General features: G+C 44.5%; 1 protein-coding gene across 2 annotated transcripts in view; it reads right to left on the bottom strand.

Annotated features, from left to right (window-relative positions):
- Window positions 1-24,959, bottom strand: part of PRKCH (protein kinase C eta) — a 157,490-nt gene that overhangs the window by 53,244 nt on the left and 79,287 nt on the right. For both annotated transcript variants that reach the window (XM_039538073.1, XM_039538072.1), the window contains 2 exons: window positions 24,108-24,281; window positions 6,789-6,943 (listed from right to left, as the gene is read on the bottom strand). In XM_039538073.1, coding sequence (XP_039394007.1) covers window positions 6,789-6,943; window positions 24,108-24,281 — 329 coding nt within the window. The remainder of the gene's footprint in view (window positions 1-6,788; window positions 6,944-24,107; window positions 24,282-24,959) is intronic.

Here is a 24,959-nt window from a genome sequence, read left to right as displayed (position 1 = left end):
AATTATTCTTGAGTCTGTGGTTAAGAACAAAAAACAGACTTTTATCCAGTGACAGCTTCAAAATGAGGTGATCTGAGCAGCCACTGAAAATTAAAGGGCTACCATTAAAGTTCTTTATCCTGAAATGCTTAATTTTGAAAGATGGAAAATTTCAGTATTGTTGCATTTAAAGCTACCCTGGAAGAAGAGTTAATTACGTGGGGCTATTCTGGGTCATCCTCTAAGTTACTACTTTATTCTAATGATAATTAATTAGTGTAGACCAAAGACGATTGTTGGAAAGACATTGGCAAAATGCTTTCATTTCATAAAGTTTTCCCCTCGATGTTTCAATGTCCTTTCTGTTAATAAACAGCACCAATCATTCTAACATCAGTTTAAATGGCTCCCTGCTGAATATTTTCCTCTGCCCTGCAAACTTCCTATGAGTCACTATGTCACACGACCCTCCAAAAAGCAATTTATGAGTTAAAAGACTGACTGATTTCCTCACTGGCTTCAACAATTGAGAAAGCTGAGACTTTCAGACCAGATGGAGGGATCATATTTAATAAATCTGACACCATACACAAAAGCACACTGTTCTTTCTGGCTGCCATCCTTATCTAAACTAAGATAACCTACCATGCATTTATAAGGCACCCATCCTGCTGGGATCTGTGTGCCACATAGACACTTACATTTTCTAACAGTGAGTTCTAAATCAGTTTAATTGCCGAATCAACCTTTGGACATCTCTAATACCGAGGCTTGGTTTTCTATCACGAACTATAGCGACATGTGGGAAGCTCCTAGATATAAACAGATTGACTCTTCTTGTCCAAGGTACAGGCAGCAGGAGAAAACATTAAAACCACAGAGAGGGTGAGGTATTAGATTTTGTGCAGACAAGGTTCTGTCAGTGACTGATTGACAATGACTATTTGAGGTCACTATTTTAAAACAATGTTGGTTGTGTAATTATCTGTCACGGCCTCCCCTTTGGGGCTAGTATTTTATGCAAGGGAAAAATTAGAATGAAATCTAGCCATTGGATGAGTGGACTTGCTTTTACATGTAGGTCACAGGGCTTTAGAAGAGCAATATGCGCAGTAAATACCACAGGTAAAGCCTGGGCTATATTGGAGTTGGGGAATATTAAAAAGACATCCTTTTTCTTTTCCATTTTACATGCTCATGTAGCAGATCATTTTGTACTTTAAAAAAAAAAATACAGCAAACTCTGCTCTGTACCTGCCTCTCTACATATTCTGGGAGCTCCATCTGCAAAGAGAAAGAGCTCTATCACCTTTCTTTTTTTTTTTTTTTTGCCTTGCCCAAAAAAAAAACTTCTCTAACTCCTTCTCTAACTGTTGTTCTTATGCCCATTCTCATTTCCATTTCCAATCAGGTGCCACGTGCGCGGCAGATTTCCCCTAGATTTTCCCCAGCAGCATCTAGGGTCAGCCCCTGGGCCCCCTCAGTCACGCTGATAGTAATAATATAGGCTCCTCTCTCCCCCCCCCCTCCATCTCTTCGGCTCCCCAACAGAGGGTGGAGGGGAGGTATGAAATGAAAAACAACAAACAGATCTCAAACACACACATCAACACAACGTATTTTTTCTTTTCTTCTTTTTTATTTTTCTTCGTTCAATTCCATTCAATCACTCCACAAGTCACAACAAGGGTCGAGTCGTCCACTGATTCAGCACACCACTGATTGCAGCACTGCTCATCTCTGGGCCTGTGCTGGTCTGTGGTAGTGGTGTGAGTGTATATGATGGTGAAGTGTGTATCCGAGGATTTCCTTCCTGGAATCAGCAGCCAGGAATGCCGTTGAGGAGGCCTGAGCCCTGGAGTGCCTGGGCAGAGATGAGAGGAGATTGAAGCAGGCACAGGGAGTGAGGACTCAGGCACTGGATCCAGTGATGATCCATGATGATGATGAGGACAAGAAGAAGGAGACAGATGTCCACTGCTGCCAACTGGAACACATGAACAACTGGTTGAATGGTTTTCATTCTCTTTTATAGAATCTCTGCTAGTAGTGCCCATCTCGAGGTTTGAAGTTCCCTGCTCTGGCTCCTGGCGCTGGGCTGGGGATACAGAGTGAATGATGGATGTCTGATGGAAAATGAAATGTGACACAATGAAGGAAAACCAAAACCGGTGAGGCTGAAGCTGAACCTTATGGCTATGGAATACACAGTGTAAGGGCTCTCTGATGTTAGGGGCTCTGGCCTCTCTGCTCTCCTAGAGCTGAGGCAGGACAGAGCTGACGCCACCTTAGATGAGAGACAGAGCAGGAGAGAGAGGCTCAAATGGTGGCCACATTCCCCATAAGTCTGATAGGGACCAAGTCAAGAGCCAGTTGCCAGAACAAGCCTGACCTGCAGGTAGAGCTGTTGGACCTGCAGGACCCTGAGGTGACGGGTGGGAAAGACTGAGTGTCCACTGCACCTCTGCACCTGAATGGAAGAGGAAGAGGAACCTGAGGAGCCAAAGTCACCGACAGATGAGTGAGGGAGAAGTGTAAGAGTCCCAGTATGGAGAAGTCAGTGACGTGAAGGTGGCACCGAGATGAAGATGGAAAAAAACCACCACTTGGAAAGGTACCTACCTTGTACCAGCTCTCTTCTTCCACTACCTTGTGTGTAGGGTCCTGCTGTCCACTTGTGAACTTGTCTGACTTGATCAGAGCAAGAAAGCTCCACTGGATTCAGCTGGGAAAGCTCCACTGGATTCAGCCATGGAGAGGTTTGGATGTTGAGAGAGACAGATGAGTGAGATGATTATTGGAGGGAAGAAGGGCAAGGACTGGGGCTTCCAGGACATTTTCCACGGACATGCTTTGGAATGATGGCTAGGAGTGCAAATGCAATCAATATCACTTGGTGGGGGCCTCGAATATCAAGAGGAGAAAAATGAGAGAGGAGGTGGGGGGGAGACAGAGAGGGGAGGTGAGGAGGATAGTGGAGGAGGAGCTGGCCTGGAGTGAGGAAGCTGTAGGAGGATTCACACTGTTGTTTGCATCGGTGTTTCAGGAAGGTGGCAAACTGGGAGAAGTGATTGATGAAATCTGATCTAAGATTGAAGACCCTCTGGAGAGAAGATTGAAGAGAGGGTCTACCATCCAGAAGCGGGAGCGGGGAGAGCGCGCCGGGGCCATCATCGGAGCCTTGCCTTGTCATGAGCTCTCTCCAGGGAGTCAGGAGAGGATGGTCTCTCCAGGAGGGGGTCTGAGCTCCTCTGTCCCGCTGGAGCTTGGCTGACCTGAGAGCCCTGGCCTTGGAGGAGAGGGGGACTGACGCCCATGGGAGTCTGACCTGCCAGGAGGAGTTGGTCTGACTAGAGGCGGAGGGGGAGGAGAGAGGAGAGTTTATTGAGGCGGAGGAGTTGTTGTTATGCCCAAAAATTGCTGTTGAGGTGGCGTGGTATTGTTGGGGACAGCGACCCCTCTCTGGCCTTTTCTTTTTCTGGGGCCTCACAGAAGATTGTCTATGGGCAGAGCTGTGGCAGTGCTGTGACTCCTGGGGGTCCTTCCTCGGTATTGGCTCACGCACCGTCGGCGCCGGAGCACTGCGCAACAACAAGGAGGTGCTGGGCCTGGGTTCTGCTGATCCTGGGTTGGATTGTGGCCAGAGTGCTGCCTACATTAGAAGGATCTTGAGCCTTTGCACCCGGTCTTCTAAGGCTCTACTGCGGAACCCTTTGAAAATTCTGCACCTCTCCTTCTGGTGGCTCTCCTTGAGACACGTCAGGCAGGAAGGATGCAGGTTGCTCTTAGGCATATTTTCCACAGTCCTCGCGGAGCTTCAATCCTGGGGACCAGGGCATACCCCAGTACCAGGGGAGTGTTGGATGGCGAACCCCCGAAAGGAAACTTATGGACTACTACTAATAGTAACTAACACTAATACTAACTCACTCATTCCAATCCCTTTTGTTATTTGTTAAGGCTAGTATATATGGCAGCACATATAACTGTAGTACAACATACTGTAGCTCCGATACAATACTGATATCATGTTTTCTTTTTTTTTTAAAGTATGCACAACATTCAAGTGTGCTTTATTCCCCTCCGAGAACGAGCGAACTGGAAAATGCAAACTAAGGGCTAGTCTACACTGGCAATGCTAAAGCGCTGTCACTGCAGCATTTTAATGTGGCTTCTGTAGTCAGGAGCTCTAAAAAAACCACCTCCACAAGGGACGTAGCTGCCAGCACTGGTGCACCGTCTACACTGGCACTTTCCAGCACGGAAACTTCCTGCGCTCAGGGTGGGTTTTTTTCACACCCCTGAGTGAGAAAGTTGCAGCGCTGTAAATTGCCAGTATAGACAAGCCCTAAGAATAAGCTACCTAAAGAAGAATGTTACATACATGCATTACACAGAGTTGTGAGCAAACTCATATATCCTTGCCCAAGCTGATGCTGTTTTCCTTTGGATGTAGATTTTTTTTAAAAAGAGCACACAACTGCTGCACTATGAAAGAGGATTCTACGTGCAACAACCTTAATTGTGATGATACTTTTGCCTAGTAATATATAGCACAAACTGACACAAAATCTGCAACACTAGTATAGTCTGGGGATCAAAGAACTATGATTTGGCATCTGAAAAAGCAAGTCCTTAATTCTGCGGCTGAATTTCATTCTAATTTCCCCCCTTATATGATGTGATATGGAACTGCAATATACTTATCAACATTCTTCAGAAAGAAGCTATAAATAGCAGGTGCTGACTTGAGAACTAAACCTCAGCTGATATTTCTTTGATAATGATAGTAAAATGTCTCACTTCTGCAGCAACATATAACCACAAAGAGTGGACACTGCCCAAACGTGCTTGCAAAGCAAGAGCAATAGTTTGTTCCAGCTAGCCGTAACCGGCAGTTATAAGGAACTGAGGGGGTGGCGGGTTGGCAGGGCCCTATATTGGATGCCACGAAGGCATGACTCCAGGGGGCACCCAGGCTGACCCTATGGATGCTGCTAGGGGAAAAATCTTCCAGCTGTTGCGCACATACCTGATTGGAATTGACATGAACAAGCACTCAAAGAAGAACAGATGATTGCTGAGCACCAAGTTAAATTGGTTTTGAAAACAATTTTTCAACATCGGTAGTGTGAGAAACAACTGGGGAACAGACTCAGATGTGCTAAACCTTAGGAGCCAATGATCAAATGGTGTTTGGCCTGACCTACAGTACAAAATGATACCAATGGCCACTGTCTTCAATGTGGCTGTTCTGCGTGGGCACAGGAGTCTACCCGTGCAGATCCTGTTGCAAGATCTAGCCACAAGTTTGTAACCAGACTGTAACGTAATGTGTTTGAATTGGCACAAAGCATGTCCACACCCCCACATAGTTCCTAACAGTACTGGCATACCATGTAAAGGTCTGGCTGGAGAGTGGGGCTGTGGCAGGACTGTCAGGCCATACTTGGACATGAAACATGACAGATTTGCTATTGGGAACCCCTGAAAGAATCTGTGTAATCTAGCCAGTCCTCCTACTCTCTGAATGGGAGGACATCCTGAAGTGCATTGCACCAAGTTTTATAGACAGTACTCTTTAATCATGTCCTCCTAGTATCTTGTACGCTCACTGCACTAGTCATTCCATCCAGTTCTGTGAAGTGTCTCTCATATTCTGCTCCCTTGCATACATGCTGGAATTCTTAAAAATTTCTGCCATCGTGATCTTTGCCAGAGCAACCGCCATGATCCAGAACCAGTGATCCACTCTGGCCTGATGATCACAGGGTAATCAGATTGGCAGTTGGGAAGCGTTGGGGCATTACATAAGGGACAGCCAATAGGCAAACTGGCCCTGCGGACCCTGATGGATTCTGGGATTGGAATGCTATGTAGCCATGGAGTGGGAAATGGTATCTTGAAAAACACCCAGAATCCTCTAGCCTGACAGGAGCATCGGAAGCAGTGTGGGAACAAAGCTCAGATTTTCCTAGACCTCACTGATACAACACAATCGTGCAAAGTGGTGGCTGTGGACAGGTAAATAAAGATGACGTCTGATACTTACTTGTGTTAGGGGAAAAAAAATGCATGTGGACGTGCTGAATCATGTTAGACATGTGTGTTGGACTCATTGTTCTGTCTGTAGCATAAATTGGCATTGAGGGGGAATGCAGAGGAACAACAGCCCAGGGTGAATTCAGGCCATGCGGAGAGGGCTATAAATGACAAATCACTCACTGGCAGGGGATACAGCCCATTGGATTTATGCCCGAGATAACACAGAATGCTGTCACCTAATCTACTCCCTCTTTGTTGTGACCTTGATTTGTACTGAGCAGCGGCAGGTTAGGCTGATTCCTATTGAGAGGAGACTTCTGTTTTTCAGCAGCTAATGCTCAGCAGCTATCCAATTCCCCATTAATACAGGCGCCTTGACAAGTGCAAATGTCTGTGGGCCAGATGCTGAACTGGTGTAAATCAGCATTGCTTCAGTGACATCAGTGGAGCAATACTAGTTTACACCAATTCAGCATTTGGCCCCACATCTTGGCCATGTAAGGGTGCTATTTTTATATCTGTTCCTATACATATAACAGGTCTTACAATGATGGTTCTCCTCCCCCGCCCCCCATAGTAAATATTGTATCAGGTAGTTTCCCTGTCTCCTACAGGCTGCGAGCACCTTTGACAATAAGTAGCAAGGAAACAGAGTGATTGTCATTACATTTGTTAACTTATTCTCAGTGGCTAGCGAGGGATTATTCACTCAAGTGCAAAAAGGGCAGCTTAGACGAGGAGGGTAAATGAAATCCAGAGCTCACCGATAAATGATGCCTTTCTCATGGAGAAACATGAGGGCCGAAATAATTTCTGCAGCATAGAAGCGGGCTCGAGCTTCATCAAACCGACGGGACTTTTGAATATGGAACATCAAGTCCCCACCATTCACGAACTCCATGACAAAGAACAGGCGATCCTTCACAGACACAAAAACATAACATGGACAAAGAGCATTAATAAACATATCCTGTCCCATGCCGAAATGAATTCAAATCAAAACTATTCTCCCCAAAACAAACCCAGAAAAAACACCAAGAGATGCAGAAAAATGTGATTTTTCCAGGGAGGTTAAGTCAAAAACTAGAAGATCTGTCAAAAAAAACCCTCCCAAATATCTCAATAACAAAATATGCCCATTTGGTCTGTACATATGAGCAGATGCAAGCTTACGAAAAGACTCCTAGAGAATTTAATAGAATTTAAAACCTTTCTATAGGTTTTTATTAACCACCCCCATCTGATTTAATAGAGAATTACATCCCTTCTGTGGATATATCTGGATGGCTCTATCTATAGATAGTATCTCAATCTTTATTAGATGCTGTGGCCTCTTAAAGTAGAATCGTATACAAATTTCTATATATCACCTACTAATTTTACCCCCTACTATATTCTACAGGGATTTGACACACAGTTCCGTGTACACATGATGCAGTAAAAGTAACACAGACGTACATATTGTAATATTTTTAATTCTAGGACTTCAATTTCCCCTTTATTCAGGAAATAGGTGTTGACTGTCAAACTCAAGACCTAAATACACTAGATTTGTGTGCTATGTTTGCTCAGATTGCTTACAGGGCATACCTTTACCATTTTAAAGTAAAGGTTATAACAATAATGATGTCACATCTACAGAATCCCTAGAATCTGCTTCAGATAATTATTATTGCTTTACACGCTAGGATCATGGAAATGGTCTTTAAACTCTTGAAATGTCAGCCTTTCATAATAGTGTTGATTAATCTACAGACCTTTGTTGGATGTAGGAGCTGATGAAGGCTGAGTATACAGAAAAGATTTTGCTGTGTGAAAGTGCAATACATAGTTCCTTGCAGTAAATGAGCAGAGATTCACTGAACTGATGCTAGGTTTCAGAGTAGCAGCCGTGAAGTGGGCTGTAGCTCACGAAAGCTCATGCTAAAATAAATCTGTTAGTCTTTAAGGTGCCACAAGTACTCCTGTTCTTTGAACTGATGCTGTTCTTTGAGCTCCTATATTTTTGGAGAGGTCCATAAATGTGGAGAAAGCTGCTGAATATGCAGTTCATGCAGCTGTGTCTCCAATTAAGCAACCTGGACACAAAAATGAAGATTTTGCATGTGTGAGATTGGTGCATGCTCTGTTTTGGGGGGCATAGGGAGGAGAGAATGCAGTCCAGTGAATGCAGAAAAATTGCATCTGAAAATAAATCAAAGGCTTGTTTGAGCCTAGCTGAAAATTTGCCTCCATGTTTAAACATCATTATGTTCTGTTCTTCTAATTGTTTCATCACTAAAGTTTTCATTCTGAACCACCGAAAAGTCCTGTCTGGAAGGTAGAGGATTAACTTGAGAAAGTTGGATTTCTTTATGATGCTTTTTGACCTGCCCTTCTCCAAATCCCCCTCCCATGATTGAGCATTACTAATCGATGACCCGAGGTTTTAATCTCATCTCTAAATTCTAGGTGTTTGGTTCTCTCCAGTCTGTTGCATCTGGCCAGCTTGAAATGACCACTGGCATTAACATCTTGAGATGCATGCAGTAGAAGAGGAGCAAATCAGGAATCCTTTCATTTTACAGCTGGTGCTGAAGACATAAGAGGGAAGCCAAATGGCTTGTGACTGGCGATAACAGCATTCCTCTCATCACCATCATGGGCCTTTGTTAATCTGCTGCTAGAGACGATGGAATCTTTCAGCTCTCTCCAGAAGGAGCAAAATTAAGATAGATGTGCCCCCAGACCCGGAAGTCTGAAAATACTCAGCCACCATTTGAAACTATTGTGGGGAAAATAATCACATCACAAGAGCCTTAAATGCTGTTTGAAATCCATACAAACAACAAGATCCTTTCCTGTTTCCCTCTGGTCTGATATTAGGACTCGTCTATATGTGGAAATAGCCTGGAATAGCTATTGCACACTAGTTCCCCATGAGGACAATCTCATTCCTTACTACGAATGCCTCTGTGTGGTTTACCTTAATCCATATGTACATAGTTCAGGGTGAAGTAATAAACTGCCGATCAAATAAGAATAACCAACTCTCCCAATTTGAGAATTACCGTCAAGGTAAAAGTTGACCTGAAAAGAACCTAGCCTAACATTAGTAAGCTAATGCTTCCTTGACCCACAGGATTAAGCTACACTGCATAAAAGGTACTCTTAATATGGAATAAGCGTGCGCACACAAGAAGTTAGTGAGGAATAGCTGTTGCGCTTCAAAAATCACATCCTAATTTATTCTCCAATAGCACCTCAATGTAGACAAGCCCTTAAAAGGACATTCAGCAAGAATAACGAACATATACTGCAGTGAAATCTTGTAGAATTTAGGTCAGTTCACTAGGCCATCACCCACCTCTTCATTCAAATTCCTCCTTAAAACTCCTTCCTGCCACATTGCCTACATGAAGTTATTTAATTCACCAGCACCATATTTTTTGGGTATGTGTATTTAGGAACATAGCGATCGCAATAGTGCAGTGTTTGCCACTGTTGTTTTTTTTAAAGCTGAACTTCAGGAAATTGAAACCATGCAATCCCCTCCTATCTTAATTCATACATGCTCTGCCTCCCCACCCCAGCTAGTGCATCTTGATCTCCTTGTGGGGCATACCTCACACTCTGGGATATGTTGCTGCAGATTTTCATAGTCTAATACTTCCCTCCTTTTTCACATGCTTACAGGTGCACTGAAACAGCAATATTTAAAATATCATCATTGGCATCTGAATTATCAGATATTGAAATGAATGGGGCAGTCCACAGCTATTGTTTCAGGCTCTCCGCAAACTCAGGCAAACATCACTACATGCGTTACACTCGGGTCACAGTCTGAAGGTTTTCTTCGCAACCGTAGCAGCTAGAGACTTACCTCTGCATATGCTCACATGCACAGACTATAATCAGGATTGTTTCGCTATTGAGACTCTCCCGTTTAGCCTTCAGCATAATTTCGGCCTACCCAAATTAATTCTTTCCCTCAGGGTTGCTAATTGCCCAGTTTACTAACACATTTCAGTCCTGTGGGCCTGACTAAGTAGAAGAGATGGAGCGGGTATTGTAATGTGTTCACTATCCAGCATCTATGCATTGACTTCTTACATGCATGGTAGCATATATTATAAAGATCAGTACTAAAGAGTATGCTTGGGGGATGAGGAATTAAATACGATTTTATTGGCCCCACTTGTGAATATCATCAACCTGCTAAACTGCAAAGACCAACTAAATAATCTCTCCAAAAGTATCCTAAGGAGAAAAATAAACATTCTGAAACAATGACATTTTATTAAGAACAGGGATTCACAGCATTTAAAATTAGGGAGCAGCATATTATGAAACATCCATGAACCAGGAAGCGGGGGAGGGGGGGTTACATAGAAAATGGCTTTAATAATAAAGTTAGGGGTAGATTATCTGGCACTCCACAGCAATGCTTGGCACGCCTAGAGGATGGGCAGGGATAGAGAGCTTTATATCACTGTTCTGCCTCTCCTGACCTTGGGCTCTCAGCACAAGTTAGAGCAGTCTCAGTGCAGCTCTAACTCGTACTAGTGAATAAAGGCTCCCAAGGAGCTACTCCGCAGGCCACGACTGCCCACTCTTCACTTGGGAATGTCCCCTGTACTGAGGTGGGGCAGAGGGGGAGGGAAAGGTCTTCATCTGCTAGTTTAAGACAGCTTTCAGTCCACTGTGAGTTGCTGGATAGGTACAAATGGGAGTTAGAATAGGCTGAGGATTGGACTGTCTGTGCTTTTGACCGAGAGAGAGACTGCTGAAATCCTCCTCAGTGTTTTACATGCTGTGTCTCAGAAGAAGATTTCCCTGATCTGTTATCTTTGTCTAACACTGGCAATAAGAAGAAATTAAGAATTTGTGTCAACAGGAAACAGTGACGTTAGAGGCTTCACAGCAACGGCAGCCACAACAGGAAATCCTGTTGCACCATTTTGGATTAGAATCAACAATCAATAAAGCCACAGTGCCAACTGTTACTGTAAATTAAAGAAACAATTCAGTGAAAAAAAGTAATCTGGGTCAGACGGGTTTGTTTTGCAGCTGGCCGGTGTCCAGACATGAGTGCTGTAGATTCCTCTGCAGGATAATTCAGTTTATTTCTCATCCTGCTTGCTAAGCTTGCAGGAGTTAGGAACAGAACTGGGCAAATAACAGTGGTGGTCAAACCAAAAAAACAAAAATAATTTGAGATCAGACAATTTTTTAAAAAGTTTTTCTTGACAAAACCAAAAAAACTGAAAAAAAAAAAGTTTCAGATCAAACCAAATGTTTTGGATAGCACCACAAATGAAATTTTTCTGGATTTTTCCCTCCCCCAATTTGTTTTCCAGCCAAAACGATTCGCTGAGTTCAACCCAAGTTTGTGAATAGTTTTGGTCAACCTGAATCTGCATTGTTTGGAGAAAAAAATATTCATGAACACACACAAAATGCCCCAGCTCTAGTCAAGAGTACTGTGGGAGCTACATGCTCTGTCCCTAATGAGGGGGCCTCATGTAACTGAAATGCACCTCCTCCTTTTTGTTTGGAAAGGCACCGTGGGGCCATCCAGTTAGGTCCTGATTCTGCAAGCTGCTCTGGGTAGATTTCCAGGGGGGCTCTGTGTGGGTACTGAGCAGCTTGCAGGATTATGGATTAGAGTTAAGGCTATGTGGAAAAATTGGGAAGAGTCCTGCAGAGGGCAACAAAAATGATTAGGGGGCTGGAACACGTCTTATGAGAAGAGGCTGAGGGAACTGGGATCGTTTAGTCTGCAGAAGAGAAGAATGAGGCGGGGGGGATTTGATAGCTGCTTTCAACTACCTGAAAGGGGGTTCCAAAGAGGATGGATCTAGACTGTTCTCAGTGGTACCAGATGACAGAACAAGGAGTAATGGTCTCAAATTGCAGTGGGGAGGTTTAGGTTGGATATTAGGAAAAACTTTTTCACTATGAGGGTGGTGAAGCACTGGAATGGGTTACCTAGGGAGGTGGTGGAATCTCCTTCCTTAGAGGTTTTTAAGGCTCAGCTTGACAAAGCCCTGGCTGGGAAGATTTAGTTGGAGCTTGGTCCTGCTTTGAGCAGGGGGTAGGACTAGATGACCTCCTGAGATCCCTTCCAACCCTGAGATTCTATGACTCTATGTCTACACAGCCCATTGGAGTGAGCCACACAGCCCAGGCTGACAGGCTTGGGTTAGCAGGGCTCATGCCAGCATTTTCAAAATAGGTGTGCAGACCGTGCTTTGAAGATGCAGCTCTGGATCGAGTTTGGGCTCTGAAACCTACCCCCTCCTACTCTCTTGGGCTTCAGAAGTCGAGCTCCAGCCCAGCCAAAATTTCCAAGTTCTGCCCATAAAACTATTTTTAGAGCGCTGGCATAAGCCCTACTACCCCAAGTCTGTCAAACCAGGCTGTGTAGATATACCCCTTGAGATTAGTGGCTGGGACACTGGCCCGTTTGTGAGTGAGCTGATTCAGGCAGGAATATGGGCACTGATTCCTAGGACTGTCTGGGGCACAGAAGTGTGTGGAATCTGCCTGTGAAAATAAGTTATAGTTGCATAGCATGGAACAGCAAATGAGATGCACTTGCTCTCCAAAGCCTGGCACATACCTATAACCATGTCTGAAACACTCTTCAAAAACTGTTACAGCTAGAGTAAGCTGGAAAACAGAGATCCCTTCCTGTGAAAATTTTTAAGTTCTTGGGGGGAAAAAATCATCCCCAAACAGGACAAAACTTTCAGGCAGAAAATGAAATTAACAAGATTCCTTCCAGCTGAGGAGATCTGATTTCAATTTTCCCCAATTATTCCAAGAGAACTAATTTTTCCACAGACAATTTCAGTTTTGCAAAACAGACATTTTCCATCAAAAAAATGTTGGAGAATTACTGACTGACTCTAGCTATAACATAACACAGCTGTAACGCAGTTAGTGTCCACACACAAAATGGTTACAAGCTGTGTGAGATCAGCATCATTCCAGAGACTTGCCTTAGGCAGTCTATCTGGTCTGAAGCTCAATGATAAAGATTTCTGGCATGAAATCCTCACCTCTGCTCGGACCCCTTTATGTTGAGTCAAAGGACTGGAGGGGCATAAATGGGCCCTAAAAATCCCAGTTCAGGACAGGAGGCAATTCCCCTGATGCAGGAATGGACTGAGAGAGCAGTAAGGCAGCCTCGGGGAAAGCGCCCTCACAATCCCTTGTGTAGGGGGCGTACCTGGAGCGTGTCAGAGCAGGGATGCTCAGAGCGTGCTGTGGAGATTCTGAGACATGATAGGGCCCACAGAGCTGCCCCAAGGAGGCTGCCCTATTTAGATAGGCCTCCAGAGCTGTATAAATTACTCTGGGGCCTCTCCTGCCCTCAGAGCAGCCCCAGATTGAAAGGGTGCAAAGGTGGCTTAAAGTCACATTAGACCCCTCTCCCTTTAGGCTGCAGAGCATAGAATCTCACCCTGAAATTGACATACGCCTCAGTCCTGCAAACAGATCCATGCAGGGAGACCCTTATACCTACTGACTCATGTGGATGCCTTTGCAGGATCAGATCCTTAATTATTCGTTTAACAAAATTTAACTACACGTAATTTTATTCTTTTTGTCCAAAGACTTTAAAGTTTGTAGTGTCCATATAAGGGAGCATTTGGAGGAGACTGAAATCTGGTATATGGTTATCCAGCATGTTCAGAGATTCCACTTGAATGTGGAATTCCACACTGTGTGAGCACTTAATCTTCACATATATGGCTGGCGCATGTGATTCATTGGCAGGCAGATTTAGGGCCCAATCTGAAACCCATCAAAGTCAAAAGACGCCACTAGAGAGCAGGGGACATTTTCACCGTCTGTTCCCTCATTGAAAGTGCTTTACAACAGGACTCAGCAATTTACTCTTTGCCCAGTGGAAGCCAACGCATAAAAGCTGCCTGCATGCAGGGTCAGGTCTGTCTTGGTTCAATAATGGAATTTTATTAGTTCATAAATAAATAAGTAGTAAATAAGCGTACGGTTTGGACAGCTGGTAAAAGTATTATTATAATGCCACCTCAAGGGCAGTCGGTTTGCCTCAGGGCTCCTCAAAACTCCTGATTTATTTATTTTTTTTGCATGGTTCTGCAACCTCACACAACCCTACTCCCTTTAAGTCTTGGCTGGAAGCTTGGAAATCAACAGCCGTTTTCTAAATACCATGGTGATAAAAAACACAGGTCAAACTTCACCAGCACTGCAGTGCTCTAACTACAGCAGAGTCCAGATGCACTAGAGCATGGAACAGGAACAGGGCAAATGATTTATTTGACAAATTTCACAGTTCCCCCCCCCCAATAAGTTATTTGAGTCAATGTGACTGATCCTCTCCCCCACCGCACCCACTAAACCAGCCCTGAAGGCTAATGAGCTCTGGCATTCTAACCTAAGAGGTTTACACAATTACCGAGGATAAACTGATAGAATAGATAGTACTCTGCAGTAGTCCAGAAGGGATTAGCAGCAGCAGTGGAGGGGGGAAATGAAGAGAGAAGTCACTAATACAATCTTTCTTTGAAAAGTGTTCTGAAGTAGATTTAATTTTTGAGTCAGATTCCCAGCTGACTGCAATGGAGCTATACTGACCTTCAAGGCCTTTGCTTTCAAGTCAGAATAATTAATGGAGATAAGCCATTACGTCCACTCCAAACTTTGTCATAGGAATTGTTCATATACATTAGCTATGGCTCTTAAATACAGTCAAATTGATGATAGCCAGTGGCACACGGTTTAGCTAGCCATTTGGAAATCTTGTGGGCACTGACAAGGACTATGAAAATTCAGCAATTAACAGTTAATTGCAAACTGCTTTTGTTGCAATTTCACTGGACATTTTATTTGCATGCTTAAGCCTTCAATCAGTCCCTAAATTCATGCTGCTATCAGCAACAATTTATGCCTAGGAGAAATCAAATTGCAGCATGCCACAAATAGTATTATATAACCTTTGAGGTATTGGTACAGCACAAACAGAAATGAGCTGCTGTAAACCTAAAGGCAGTGAACTGCTGGGATTTTTTTTTAATGTTTTTGTTATCTTTATTGCGCTAATGAAGGCACAATGAAAAACCAACACATTTCAGAAATGACAGAGTAATGTTGCATTTATTTCTCCAAAGCAAGCAAAATCATGCATAGTGGCTGTCCTTTGAGAGGGCACAGACTTCCTGTCACTAGAAGAATTTAATCTAGGGGTTTGCCTGTCGTATATTTAGTGAGTACATTTCTGAGAAACACACATCAGTTTCTCACTCTGGGCCCGTTCTTACAACAATGAATTATTGACGTCACAGTCCCAGCTACAGGAACTGTTGAGTCATCATTTCACAGTGCTTTGTTATTTTACCCGGCTGATAGCAGGCACAAGACGAACTTCCATTCCTAAAACAACTGAACACTACGTAAGGAAGCTCCCTTGAGGCACAGACAATTAAACTGGTTCTTTCCAGCTTCCTATAACATTTCTCAGCGTCTCTCTGAATAAGGGTGTGTGTGTATATACACAACACTAAGCCTGATTTTTCAGAAGTGCTGAGCATCAACAACTCCAGTTAAAGTCAATGGGAGCACCTCTGAGAATCAGTTAACACTTCGCCAGCGCATGAAAAGGCACCCTGAGAAATCACAGTGTTTGTGTATTTTCTTAACCCCTTCCGTGTACTGGAAACCTTGTCTGCTGCAGCAATTTTATGAAGTTTCAAGTCAATCTCATTCATCTCTCTGGAACACTGGACCCTTTGAGGTACCAGAGGGCTCCTGGCCAGTCGCCCCAGTCCAGGAAGGGCTAACACCATGCCCAAAAGTCTGTTTAGGTCTTTCCTTTGGGCCACTGTTTTATTCTTCAATACAAAAGTTAACCAAAGCTATTCTCTTGACCAAAGCAGGCTGAAAAGCAGTTTCCCCTGCTTCTCCCTCCCCCTGCTCCTGAGGCCAGCAACAGGAACCCACCCCCCTCCTGCAGCATTCCTTTTCAAGGGAACCACTTGCTGGCTTTTATAATCACTTGATCAATCTCAGCTAGGAGGCAGCTGATCAGTCACAGGTGAGGTTGGGCCCAACTCCTCTTAAAGGGCCACTCACCCTGTGACACGTACCTCCTGCAAACTATATGTTGCTCCTCCCACTCCTGTCAGTCCAAGTACATCTTAAATGACACGAAGGTTCCATGGTGAACTCATCACATGATCACAAAATTCTACCCAGAATGCACACAAAGGGATGATTTTTATTGCTGCTTATTTATTCATTTCTATTTCATTAAAAAGAACGAACCCCAAAATCTAGGGGTCTAAACATGGAGTTAAACAATAAAAGCACATACAAAAAAAAATTTCTCGGAGTCCTTATCCATAAAGTAAATACTTCCACCCACTGTAAACAAAATATTCTTCCCCTGCTACACATGTCCCCTTGTGAGGAGTGTGGGAAGTTATGTAGCTCTGGCAGGTCAAAGAGTCAGGTCCTTTTGGCTCTAGAAGGGGAATAAATTTAAGAATCAAGGACAATTGATTGAATATGTCGAGCCACCAACTGCTCCCATTCAAGGCAGGGACGTGTGAGTGTATGCATCTCAGCTACTGCAGCTGCCATAGGATCGCACAAGGAGAGAGGGCTCTCCAATGATAACTGAGACCACACCGCATGCAGCCGCATTTTCAAAGGCAGCCACTGAATTTGGGTGCCTCAGTTTGTGGGCACATGACTGGAGATGACTCTGGACCGATTTTCAGAGATGCGGAGTGCCTGCAGCTCCCACTGGCTTCTGATGGATTGTGGGCACTCAACATCTCTGGAAACTAGGCTCAAGATCTTTCCAGTGGGGGATCCAAAACTGAAGACACCCAACAGTCATTTTGAAAGTGTTGGCCTCAGGGCTTGATTGGTCAGGTCTGTGCCAACATCTTAAACATCACCTAGAAAGCAGCGTAGGTTGCCCCCTCAGCCCAAAAAGCATTACCCCTGCCTTAGCGAGGCTGGTTCTCAGCCAAGTCACGATAGCACTAATTTCACCATGAGCTGGCCCCCGGCCACACAGGCTGTTAGTAAATTGGTTCAGTTTCAATCCCTTCTACGCCACAGAGTCACAGATTTCAAGGGCAGAAGGGACTGTTCGATCGTGTAGTCCAGTGGTTTTTGAACGGCGCGTCAGGATCTCAAAGTGGGTTGCGACCCCATTTGAATGGGGTTGCCAGGGCAGGCTGAGACTTGTTGGGGCCTGGGTCCAAAGCCCGAGCCTCACCGCCCGGGGCTGAAGCCCGAGGGCTCAGGTGACAGGGCTTTGGCTTTGATCTCCCCTCCAAAGGGACAGTGGGGGCTTAGGGTTTGGTTTTGGCTCCCCCCCCCACCTGGAGTGTGGGGGGTCAGGTGGGCTCAAGGTTCACTCCACCCTCCTGGGGTTGTGTAGTAATTTTTGTTGTCAGAAGGGGGTTGCGGTGCAATGAAGTTTGAGAACCCCTGATCTAGTCTGACCTCCTGCATGATACAGGCCAAACATCGTCCAGTTACCCCTGGATGAAACATAATAGCTTGTGTCTGACACTAAATGCTAAAACGTGTAACAAACCATTGTAGATGGGGGTCTATATAATGGCTTTCACATCATTCTCCTATCAAAAATTCCCTGTCCACACAGGTCAGGAAAGTCAACCCAGCTAACAACAGTGGTATTTAAAGCATGGATGCAGCTAACACCATATTAATTTCTGTATGGAGAGGATCATATTTTACATGTCACCAATTTAAATCAGGACATGCAGGATCAGATTGATTTTTCCTGTAATAGTCCATGGAGTGGAGGCAATTCGCTCTGCCAACTGGAATTGCACTGCTTTCGACACTCATGGAGTATCCTGTAGACTAATCTACACTCTAGTGTTGGTGATTAACATAAGAACAGCCAAACTGGGTCAGACCAAAGGTCCATCTAGCCCAGTATCCTGTCTTCCGACAGTGGCCAATGCCAGGAGCTCCAGAGGGAATGAACAGAACAGGTAATCATCAAATGATCCATCCCCCGTCGCCCGTTCCCAGCTTCTGGCAAACAGAGGCTAGGGACACCATCCCTGCCCATCCTGGCTAATAGCCATTGATGGACCTATCCTCCATGAATTTATCTAGTACTTTTTGGATGGCCTCAGAAGATACTATTCCACACCTGGAAGGAAGGCAGTAACCTACCCACCCTACCCTTGAGTACCTCAGCTACAGTCTGACTTCAAAGGGCTTTGTAGCGGGCCCCTAACGATGCTTCCCTTTCTGGCCTCTACTTATGACCCAAAGGAATGCCCAGCATTACTGAGCCTCTCGGAACATGCTGTGCTAGAAACATTACTCTCAGCCAAAACCAACTGTTGTGGCAGAGGGCTTGTCTACACAAGGCGTTTAAACCGGATTAAGTCAAATTAATCCAGTTCGAAAATGCTTGCATACACACAATGCAATCCATCACAGCACACAAACTCTGCATTTATCACAAATTCTGGAATCCTCTTCCAAAATGGACTACATTTGCTGCAAATTGAGTTAGACACAATGTTGCTGTTGAGCAGAGCCAGATAATGAGCAAGCAACTCAATAGGACCTATATTAAAATCAAGGATTACCAGAAATAATTTGGCAAGGGACTTGTAACCTACCCATTTTCTGAGGAACTGGACAGGATTTTACATAAATACATAACCACCCAACCCAGAAAGGTTGTGGAACCTTCTGACCACTCTTCTCCATCCCTCACAAGGACAACCAGCAACACTCATTGGAGGATGAGCATGAAGAGGCCAGTGAGGAGTTGTCCCCTGAGAACCAGGCTCTGATGCCAGCCAGGTAGAAAGCCAACCCAGTTCCTGCCCTGCAACAATGGAGCCCAAGTCCCAGCCAAAAACCCAGGCTGGGGTCCACGAGGCAGATCCTCTGGAGGGAATTTCAGCATGTAAGTATCTGTATTTATAATGTGCTATAGTGCTATGATAGCTTCTGTTACAGGTGCTCCATTGCCACATCCATTTTAGGCAGATCTGAGCTAGGAGATTTTCTAAGCCTCCAGCCACTGTCTCCCTCCCTCCACCCTTACTGTCTGCTCACCCTCCACCCCCTTACACATTTCCGATCACCCTGCTCAACCCAGGTAATCAGCCTCTGTCACATGCTAAAGCCCTGATCACTGACCATTTTCGGGCCATGCCACAGAAGGCAAATGCTCTTCTACCTATTTTCCTTTCCCCTCCCCTCATCTGTCCTGCCCAGTGAACACCCACACCTGGCAGTCTTCTAACAGCTGCCTCTTGGGTAGCAGACTCATTGCCCGCTGCTGCCATAAAAAAGATCCAGTCAGCAAGAAGAAAGGATCCAACAAGTACATCTGCACTTTAGGAATCTGTAAATTACTCAAATCTACCAATTATTTCAAGACACTAGAGAGAAAAGGATGGATGTTTACAACACCAGGAGTGGATGCAAGTCATCACGATAGCTGTAGCTTTAGCTCTAATACCCTAAAGTGGCTCCTACAAACCCTTTTCAGGCAGAACCTCCAACGTGTCCCCTCTCTTTCTGATTTACTTTCCCACTAGCACCCTCCATGCCCTGTGTCGTGATGTTTTTCCCTCTGGCTGAGGGAGAGCGAACTGTGGCATTCTGGAGTTCCACATCTCTGCTACTCAGGGCTCTGCCCCGGTGACTGTCACTGCTTTAGTGTGCCCAACCTCTGATTTCCAGGTAGCTGCTAGATTACAAAGCCAGCCTCAGTGTTCACTCCATATGTTATGTAATCCTGGAGAAAACAAAACTGAAGGTGTCCCCTTAAAAAGTAATCACAGCTAGATCCCTTATGTAACATATGCACAGGCTCAAGTTTAGCCTGATCTCTTCCTATATTAAATTTTTAAAAGTCACAGCAGCTGAGGACAGGCCCATCTGTTAAACGTGTGGGAGATTTGTGACATAATGGTCATGTTCAAAACAAGCTGAATACCATGGGAGGCATTAGAGGCAAATGAGTAACTTTCCCAGTCTGTTCAGTCATTTTCGTGGCATGACATCAGCTAGCATCTTTTAAAGGGACAGACGTGTGTACACCTTACAACGCCTCCTGGCTTTGCAAAATGGTACAATTCAGTGATTAGCTCTCTGGAATTCCTGGATTCTCTTGACTTCAAGAGTATCCCTGTTTGTAGGCTATCATTTGAGAAGGTGTTCATTACAGAAAAGCATATCTCAATGCCAGGAACTCAGGTCTCACTGTTTTTTGAATGACACATTCAAGGCTCCTTGCTTCAGCAACTGGCAGCATAAGGGACATGGAAAATAAAGCCACAGGATGACCGGATTTGCTGTCCCGCTAACAAGGACAGGGCCTGAAATAGCATCCCAGGACGAGAGAGTACTCTGAAAGTATCCTGTGCTCACTAGGAGAAAGGGATGAGGACAGTAGGAGCAAAACCTTGAGGCGTTAATTTGGGTGCCATTTGACACCATTTGCATGGGAATCTGATCACTCCAGTCACTTTCACGGGTGTTGGGACAAAGAATTTAAAATCAACCATCCTCACAGAAATAACGGTTCCTCAGCCCCCAAGAAAAGGGGTTGTGTATTGTGCAAACATATGTGATTAATACATTCCAGGGGAAACAAACTCCCTTGTTTTAAATTCCTGTCTAAATCCTTATAATCTCTCTCACTCAGGCTAGGAAGGTATTTATACTGCGCTCGTCATTGTGGTATTTGATGACGTGGACATGATAGAAATAAATACAGAAATAAGAATATTCTTTAGTGATGACTGACACTAAGGAACTAACACATATGGTTCCCTATGAGATCGCTATAGGACCTGTTAGCATACTGTACAGGATACCATTACAGGGGTATAATCCTGTATGCCATTCGATAGGATAGCTTAAAAAACATATAGAAAGATAACTGCATTAGGCTAAGCAGAAATCACCCCTCATGTAAAGATGTGTGACTATAAAATCTGTGAACAGCATTAAAAATACCAGTTGGAAAGGTGGACTTCAAAGAGCAAACATCCATCCACTCAGGCCCAGTTTCAACATGGTTAAAAATCAACCGATTAAAGGAAGAGCATGGCATTTTATTTTTCTGGATGAAAGGAATTCAGGAAATAAAGTAAAAAAAAAAAGTCCTCCATCCTCCCCATCATTTTGTGGGAGTTACAAGATACAGGGTAAGCAAGGAGCAGCATGGATGGGTTTCCTCAGCCAGTCTGCTGTGTTACTAACATTTCTTCATTAGACTTCAAAAACATGTGACCCATTGTGGCTAAAGGTACACTGGCACCTCCTGCCACCTAGTGGTAAAAACATTTCCTTTTTAAAAAAGCAAGTAGATTGCCTTGGGGTCAGTTGACTCCAAGATTGATAACAGAGCTGGGCCTATTTTAGGATTACTACCATTATTTGTATTGTGGTCGCGCCTGGGCTCCCTAGTCATGGATCAGGACCCCACTGTGCTAGGTGCTGTACTGAAACAGACCAGAAAGACAGAAAATTATCTGCAGTAGACACAGGGGTTCTTATCAAGAAATGAACTGCCTCTCTAATCGGCAGCAAAGCAGTTGTCTATGCTTTGCTCCTAACTTGGGGCAGTACAGTTTGTTTCACTGCATCCAAATATTATATAGGGGTCTAGATGATCAAATGGGGCCTGTGTCCATCAACATCCCCAATGCTTCTCTTGCCCATCCACCCTCAAAGCTTCAGGGTATTTCAGGCACTTTTCTACAGTAAGGTCTCAATCACTCCAGAAAGCACTACTGCTGGCACAGCCTCACGTACATTTATGCTACAATTTATGCTTCTGATGCTCATTGCTGTAATTTTCAAACGATGCAACTCTGTGATGAGGAATGGATTTAAAAAAAAAAACTTGCTTTGGATCTTTTAAAGGGAGCTGTTGAGTATCCCCACCTCTCACTGGGGTCGGACCCTATATTTATCCCAGATGTTAAATAGCCCTGCAGGGAAATGTAAAATGGGCACCCCAGAGGAGATGTGGGAGCTCAGCACTTCTCAGGATCAGGCTCTTCATTTCCTTTAAAATATGACAAGCCTTCAAAATGGGTAGTTATTTTAAGATTTCTAATGAGAGGCCTGGCACCTTATCAATTGTAATGTACGGCTCAAGTTTTGAAAATGCATATGAATAATGAATGAATGTCATTTTAAAAACTTCAAGCAATTAAGCTTTATTAATGTAACTTCATGGAAAGAACAGAAATGAATACAGGAGGAAATTCACCCCTGTGCAGAGAGTGAACATAAAGACTATACATCACTTTAGCCCCACTAAGCCCTGTTTTGATCATTTAAATGTCTGCACAGGAGTGAATTTCACCCCCAGTCAATACATGTCTTTCTGTTGTAGCAAAAGGACCCAATCATGCTCTAGGAAACTAACATAAATCCTGTTATTGTGGGTTACAGCTAGCGTGACTGAGGACAGAATTTGGCCCAAGCACTACAAATCAAAATTAACCATGTTAATTTGAAATCTATTTATTGTTTAGTGTCTCTATTATTTTGTTTTAATTTATTATAGGTGCACGGATGTTTACCACTGCTGTCAGGACAATCCTGATAACAAACCAATCTCTCTCAATTCGGGAGATTCTCCCGGGGAAACATTTTAATTAAATAAAGTCACAGCAAAGTAGGGTAGCTGTTACTGGCAGAAAGTCCTGTCAAAGTAGATCTGAGCTCTAGTAATATCTAACATTACCAGACCTTTCCAATCTATGCAATCCATTAGTGAGGTTATTAACCTGGGTCCTTGCACCTTTGTGCTATGAAAACCAAAGGGAGATTCATCCAAGCCCCTCTGTACTTGTGATGGGGCTGATATATAAACCCTGTTTCCATTCAGGATAGGTTACTTTGAAATACACCTCTACCTCGATATAACGCTGTCCTCGGGAGCCAAAAAAATCTTACCATGTTATAGGTGAAACCACATTATATCGAACTTGCTTTGATCCACCGGAGTGCGCAGCCCCACCCCCCCGGAGCGCTGCTTTACCACGTTATATCTGAATTCGTGTTATATCAGGTCACGTTATATCGAGGTAGAGGTGTACATAAACTCTAACAAAAATCTCTCCTCCATTACGTGGGAGTAGCTTCCCAGGGCTCCACCCCAAGCAGGCATGGTGCCTGAGCTCTCCGGCTGGCTGTTGCACCACTCAAATGAAACACAAACACCATCTGTCAGGTTGCTGCCAGAGCACACTCCTTCCCCGTTAGGGATTCACCAAGCAGCAGGGAAGCACGTGTGATTAAAGGATAATTTCTTCTACGGCCCTCTGAGGGAAAAGGCAGGCTCTATGAGATTTCAGTAGAAGACAGACTAGTAATAGCTAGAAATGAGTTGTGGCAGTTTGAAAGAGCATCAGTACCTAAGGTACTTGGATCTCCATAGGACGGATGATTCAACATATGTCCACACGCTGAGAGATAGCTATTATACAGTGGGCAGGCCCAAGGTCCACTAAAGTCAATGGGACACTTTCCATTGACTTCAGTTGGCTTTTGATCAGACCCCGCACTAGCTAGGAAGATGGACAAGAGCCAACAGGTTTTTCCCCAATCCAAAATCTAATTCTTTGAGGTTGCAGAGTTGTGCTGTAGTGGGGACAGCGAAGTGTCATTCAATGTTCTAACCAGGATCTCTAGGTCCGAGATCCCTCACTGACCAGTTCAGAGGATTGTGTGGAGAAGGGAGGCTCAGGGTATGTCTGGGGGTTGGCACTGACACAGGCTCTGTGGCCAGGAAGGATGGCACAGCAGGTCTTCCCCATCATTGCAGTTTTGTTAAGCAACTCAGAACGAGGCAGGATTTTGCCAGGCAAATGGGGATGCTGATGCTAGAGGAGGAACTGGCTGGAACCTTTGCCCTGCCTTCAGCCCCATCATGGCATGAAGAAACTGCGACTACGGCAGGTTTTGAGGGAACTGTCTGCTTATAGCAGGGGAGGAAAAATACTCAGGAAGGCTCCATGCTACCCAGTGCACGGGGAGCAATGTGGAAGCTGCGCCATACTCACAGGAGTCTGAAAGCAGTAGAAAAGCTGGGTGAGGAATGGGTGGCTCCTGGCCAGGGACAGGATGCGCTTCTCTGTCATGGTGCATTCCACATCGTCATCCTGGAGAATAACATCCTTCTTCAGCACCTTCACAGCATACAGCTGGTCGGTCTCTTTTATTTTGGCAAGCATCACCTAAATCAAAGCAAGAGAATGAACCATATGGGCTAAATCCTGCTCTCTCCCACACAAGTATGGATTGGGCCCAGACTAGGAAGGGGTATAGTCTGTGGAAGAAGCTTATTGGACCATCTCTGAGGGTGAGATTTACCTGTAATCAGTTTCTTAAGGTATTAGACTTAGACTTGCGTGTTTTGTTTTATTTTGCTCGGTGACTTACTTTGTTCTGTCTGTTATTACTTGAAACCACTTAATAAAATCACTTTTGTTTATTAATATACCCAGAGTAACTGATTAATACCTGGGGGAGCAAACAGCTGTGCATATATCTCAGTGTTATAGAGGGCAGATTTATGAGTTTACCCTGTATAAGGTTTATACAGAGTAAAACGGATTTATTTGGGGTTTGGATCCCATTGGGAACTGGGTGTCTGGGTGCTGGAGATAGGTAACCTGCTGAGCAGTTTTTGGTTAAAGTCTGCAGCTTTGGGGGGGCATGGACCAGACCCTGAGTCTGGGTTGCAGCAGGCTAGCGTGTCTGGCTCAACAAGGCAGGGTTCTGCAGTCCCAACCTGGCAGGAAAATGGGCTCAGAGGTAAATTCAGCACTTCAGGTGACAGTCCCATGGGGGTCTCTGTGACCGAACCCGTCTCATAGTCTTTCTGCATACTATATGTATATTCACCCTGATAT

Source organism: Mauremys reevesii, linkage group 4 (genome assembly GCF_016161935.1).
Source record: "Mauremys reevesii isolate NIE-2019 linkage group 4, ASM1616193v1, whole genome shotgun sequence".
Taxonomy (NCBI): domain Eukaryota; kingdom Metazoa; phylum Chordata; order Testudines; family Geoemydidae; genus Mauremys; species Mauremys reevesii.
The sequence above is the reverse complement of the archived record's forward strand: the minus strand, read 5'-3'. Positions and strand labels throughout refer to the sequence as shown.